General features: G+C 58.2%; 1 protein-coding gene across 1 annotated transcript in view; it reads left to right on the top strand.

Annotated features, from left to right (window-relative positions):
• The window catches only part of RYR2 (ryanodine receptor 2), a gene marked incomplete in the record, with an annotated part of 234621 nt that overhangs the window by 30886 nt on the left and 198042 nt on the right, over positions 1-5693 (top strand). Inside the window, 2 exon segments of the mRNA XM_027770831.1 lie at positions 4082-4241; positions 5278-5425. Coding sequence (XP_027626632.1) covers positions 4082-4241; positions 5278-5425 — 308 coding nt within the window.

Below are 5693 nucleotides of genomic sequence, written 5' to 3'. Positions count from 1 at the left end.
CTTTGACTCTAGTGTCCATAACAATCTTTTTTTTCTTTTTTTGGAGAGGTTTTTGCTATAGAGCGCGTGCACTCACTAGATAGACAGAGAAAGACAGAGAGACAGCGAGAAATCACCCCCCAGGGGGGATGGCCACGCCGCAATCCCTTCTCCTCCATTCTCCTCTCAGGATCCTGGGCACGCACGCACACATGCCTGGCGTGAGTTTTAAGCCACTGGGTCTGGGACTCGAACCACGGTCGACTACATGAGATAGCGTAATGACATAGCCATTATGCTACCTGCTGGTCCTGTCCATAAGAATTTTTAATGCTTGTATGTTCTCTAGTCTTTCGGTCTCTACCATAGAGTGCTGCCAGTCGGTGTATGTTAAAGGGAGACATGCAATGTCTTTCTTTCATAGCCTGGTTTGCTTCCAGGTCCTTGTTTTTATGGCTGAATAGTATTCCATGTGTATATGTGCTACACTCGTTCATCCATCTGTGTGTGGACATTTAGGTTGGTTCCATGTCTTAGCAATCGTGAATAAGGCTGCAATGAATATGGATGTGCAAGCGCTTTCCTGATTGAGCATTCTCCTGCCCTTTGGGTGGATACCCAGGAGTGGAACTGCTGCATCATATGGTAGTTCTATTTGAAGGTCTTTGAGGAACCTCCATATCGTTCTGCACAGTGGCTGGGCCAATTTACATTCCCACCAACAGTGCAGGAGTGTCCCCCTTTCACCACCTCCCCTCAGCACTTACCTTTTTTTGTTGTTTTAATTTTCGCCATTCTGACAGGGGTTAGGTGGTGGCTCACTGTGGTTTTGATCTGCATCTCCCTTATGATGAGGGATGCTGAAATTTCTTCATATGCTTTTTGTCTATTGTATGTCTTCCTTAGAGAGTTGTTTATTCAGTTTATTTTCCTATCTTTTAATTGGGTTAATCATTTTCTTCCGGGTAAGCTGCTTGAGTCCCCGTGTATTCTGGTTATCAGTCCCTGATCTGAGGCACAGTTAACACAAGCTCTCTCCCATTCCATGGGATGTCGATTCACACTAATGACAGTGTTCTTTGCTGTGCCGAAGCTCGTTAACCTGATGTGATCCCACCTACCTCCTTGGGATTACTGCCTGTGCTTTGGGGTCTCACTTAAGAAGTCCTGGCCTACCCCAAGTTCTCCCAGTTTCCCCAGTGTTTCCACCAGTAAGTTTGTTGTTTGCAATCTTAGGTTTAGGTCTTTGATCCACTTTGAGTTGATTTTTGTTACTGGTGACAGATAGGGGTTCAGATTCATCTTTGTACAGGGGGATACCCAGTTTTTCCAACACCATTTGCTAAAGAGGTTTTCCTTTTCCCACTGGATTGACTGGTACCTTTTGTCAAAGATCAGTTGGCTGTATGCTTTGGGGTTTATTTCTGGGGTCTCTACTCTGTTCCACTGGTCCTCATGTCTGTTTTTGTGCCGATACCATGCTGTTTTGATTATCACAGCTTTGTAATATACCTTGGGGTCAGGAAGTGAGATACCGCCCACTCCACTCTCGCACAGAATGGCTTTGGCAAGACGGGGTCTTTTATGATTCCAGACAAATTCTATGATTGTCTTTTCTAGATCTGTGAAGAATATTTCTGGTATTTTTGTTGGAATTGCATTAAACATGTAGATTAATTTGGGTAGAATTGCCATTTCGATTATGTTAATTCTCCCACTCCAGGAGCACGGGATGCCCCTCCACGTCCACGACCGCAGGTTTCCGGCGCACTGTTAGGCAGCTCTGCATTTCCTCCATTCGGGCCGGTTTGGGGTTCACCCCGTGGGTCTCTCGCCAGATGCAGCTGCTGGTGTGGACCCCACCTGGTCTGTCTGTGCGTCTGTCCGCCCCGTCAGTCGGCATGGCCGTGTTCTCTCGCCACGAGCCCTGACCCCGCCTGGCCTTCTCCCAGGTCTTGCCCTCTCAGGAGCATTCCTTATTTAGAAGGGTCCTCCCCCACACCCTTCCTGCTTCATCCCCGCAGCTCTGCGTCTTCTGAAAGATGGTTACTTGGTCCTTGTTCTGCCCAGTCTCGTGACAAGCCATCCGAGCATCGTTATTGCAAAGTCGTGGCTGGTGTCCATGTTATCCTGAAGTCATCCTGGGTCCCTGGGCCTGACTCTGGGAAGCCACTCCGGGGGTGTGGGAGTGCTCATCGGGGCCTTAGTCCAGGGCTCCTGGCCGCTCTGGCTGCAGGTGCTGGCTCAGCTGGCGGGGGGTGTGGGGCTCCATGCACAGCCCTGGGTCCCCTCCCTTGGACTCGCTGGTGTGTGCAGTGGTCTCTGGCCTCCCCAGCTTCCTGCAGCATGTTTACCGCACAGTGGGGCCTCACCTCCGACTCACCACTCTCCTCCCCTGGCCCAGCCCTTCCGAGTCCCAGAACCCAGCAATGCTCTTGGGGCCTGGGCCGCACCCTCTGATGCCCCTCCAGGGAGGGCACAGCTGTCCTGCTTCAGCTGAGACCCAGGGCCCTGACCACTCCTCCGTTCTGTCCCGCGCAGAAGCCGCCTCTCGTGGTGATCGGCCTGGGGCTGATACCACCAGGCCCTTCTCTAAAGACTATTGCCATCTCTGTGCACACTTTTCAGGGCTGTTTTAAAATGCGAAAAGTAGGGACCAGCAGTTAGCGTAATGGCTGTCTCGCTGGACTCCCATGTAGTCGACTGCGGTTCGAGTCCTGGATCCGGTGGCTTAAACTCACGCCAGGTGCATGTGCATGCGTGCCCAAGAGCCCGAGAGGAGAATGGAGGAGGAGGGATTGCGGCCTGGCCATCCCCCCTAGGGGGTGATTTCCTGCTTTCTGGCTCTCTGTCTGTCTGGCAAGCCCACGCGCCCTATAGCAAAAACCTCTCCCAAAAAAAAAAAAATGCGAAAAGTAGGGACCAGCAGTTAGCGTAATGGCTGTCTCGCTGGACTCCCATGTAGTCGACTGCGGTTCGAGTCCTGGATCCGGTGGCTTAAACTCACGCCAGGTGCATGTGCATGCGTGCCCAAGAGCCCGAGAGGAGAATGGAGGAGGAGGGATTGCGGCCTGGCCATCCCCCCTAGGGGGTGATTTCCTGCTTTCTGGCTCTCTGTCTGTCTGGCAAGCCCACGCGCCCTATAGCAAAAACCTCTCCCAAAAAAAAAAAAAAAAAAAAATGCGAAAAGTAAGAATAGCGCTTTTTTCTTCTTTCTTGAAATGTCTATTTCTTGAGAGCAGCGGATACCTCATAGTCTTGTTCCAAGGGACTGGGGGCCGGGGCCGCAGAAGCCTTAGAGCAGAGATGGGGCCCCGGGCATGCTGTTCTCGCGCACCTTCACTTAGAGACGAGAAAGCGGGAGAAGCGAGCTCGGCGGAGGGCCAGAGCCTGTGCTCTCCACCTCTGTCCTCTGTACCAGAGCGAGTTCTCGTGTTTGGGACCATGGTAAATGCTCTCTGGCCCTCGGTGACATCGTAGGCCCACCTTCCATTCCTGGTGGCTGTGCTTCCAGCAAGACTATTCTGAGTGTCTCTGGTGTCCGTGGCCCGTGTGCCCTGAGGCCTGGAGGGTGGACCTGGCTCTGAGGGGCACAGACGAGACCCCCAGGCCCCATGTGGCTTTTTCATAGCGTCCTGATCATGCTGGGCAGGAAGCGGGAAGGGTGGGTGGGATGAAGGAAGTGTCCCCACTGCCGATGCTTTCGTATCAGGCCACCACGGTCCCCAGGAGACGCCGCGTCTGGCATGCATGCCCAGGGAACACTTGCACCTTGACAGCTTGCCGTGGGGTGGAAGCGAGGAGGCTGTGTGGGGCGTAAGGACTTCCCTAATGCTGTCTTGGGCGTGTCTCGGAAAGTCACGAGAGCCACGTGGGTCTTCTCTCCTGGCGCCCAGATTCGTGTGTCTTGGTACATGGTGTATCGGGGCTCTCGGCCGCCCTGACGCTCTGCTTGCTGCTGGCTCCACCGGTCTGCTGTGGGGGGCCTAGTGCAGACGCATTCTCCAGGCTGCAGTGGTGGCGGGGACGGTGGGAAGCAGGTGGGATGGAGGACCCTGGTGGGCCTGGGCGGGTGGGGACATCTCATGTCTCTGCCCTGTAGTTACCAGCTGAGCAGTGCGTACAAGCCGGCCCCGATGGACCTGAGCTTTGTCAAACTCAGCCCGTCCCAGGAGGCCATGGTGGACAAGCTGGCCGAGAACGCCCACAACGTGTGGGCACGGGACCGGATCCGGCAGGGTTGGACCTATGGCATCCAGCAGGTAGCAGGGCTATGGCGGGCGGGTTGGCACCGGGGCGTGGCCAGTGGGGTGGTGCGGCGCTGCTGTGCACGCAGGTGTGTGACATCGGGGCGCGGTTCGCCAGCCCCTACAGGCCCGGCCCCTGGAGCGCCTCAGAGACATGGCCCGGCACCCACAGCTGGGCCGCACATGGCACTGAGGTCGGGGGAGAAGAAACGGGTCACGGTCTCCTCACTGAACCCCTGGGCCAGGTCGGTTTCAGAGCTCAGACTCTTCTGTTTTCGGGACGGTGCTGTAAAGTGTCATGGGTTGCAGGGCCACCTGGGGGCAGTACGTGGCTGCGTGCTCAGCCGCAGTGGCAGCATGGCCGTGTGGGCGTGGCGGTGCGTGGCCTGGCCTGTGTCTGGGTAGGCCCCGGCTGTCGCTGCAGGTGGCTTTACCGCAGGGGGGCAGCACACAGGCGTCCCATGTAGGACGAGGGGTCGGGGCCGGGGGGGCGGGAAGGGAGCTGCACCCCCACGGTCTACAGCACGAGCCGCTCCCCTCCACAGCCGCCCACTGGAGCGCTGCGCTGAGTGACGGGAATCGTGCCTGAGCCGCGGGCCGCAGGGAGGCTGCCCGGGCAGCACCCATGCCGGGGCAGGACAGGCCGTGCCTCTGGTCCTCACAGTGGTGTCGGCACCCAGCCCCTGGTGGCCAGGCTCAGCGTGGAGGGTTAGGGACACCTGCTTTCCCAGCAGGGGTGCCAGCGCTGCGCCGCATGTGGGTTTCCCTGAGGACGGGAAGCAGCACCTCTGAGAGACCCACAGAGCCCCAGGGCGGGTGCAGGCCGGCTCCTCCTAGAGGACAGGCCCGCCGGGGGGGGTGCCAGAGAGCTGTGTGTCCCCCAGCTGTGACGCTCGCCCGTGTCTGCTGAAGCGCTGACATCTTTCCGTGGCCTGGCGTGACCAGGAAGGGTGCCGGGGCGGGCTCAGCCGAGGCGGGCTCAGCCGAGGCCCTGTGCCCAGCTGGCTCCTGCAAACCCCACATGGCGCTGGTGCCGGCCTGTTCCCTGCAGGATGTGAAGAACAGGAGGAACCCTCGCCTGGTGCCCTACGCCCTCCTGGACGAGCGGACCAAGAGGTCCAACAAGGACAGTCTCCGCGAGGCCGTGCGGACCCTGCTGGGCCACGGCTGCCACCTGCAGGCCCCGGACCAGGACCCCGGTACGTCCCTACCCGCTTGGCACGCCCACCACCGCCAGCGGGCACTGCAGGGCGCGGCCCTGTGTCCACGCGCCCTTCCCCTGCGGCCTGAGTGGAGTCGTCCCGAGAGCCAGCCCCTTCCCACCCAGCCCTCCCAGTGCCTGGGGTGCACCTGCCCTGGGAGCTGCTGCCCCACTCCCGGCCCTCCCAGTGCCTGGGGTATACCTGCCCTGGGAGCTGCTGCCCCACTCCCGGCCCTCCCAGGGCCCTGGGGTGGACCTGCCTTGCG

The sequence above is a fragment of the Tupaia chinensis genome, unplaced genomic scaffold (assembly GCF_000334495.1).
Source record: "Tupaia chinensis unplaced genomic scaffold, TupChi_1.0 Scaffold000161_1, whole genome shotgun sequence".
Lineage (NCBI taxonomy): Eukaryota > Metazoa > Chordata > Mammalia > Scandentia > Tupaiidae > Tupaia > Tupaia belangeri.
This window is presented reverse-complemented; position numbering and strand designations above follow the sequence as displayed.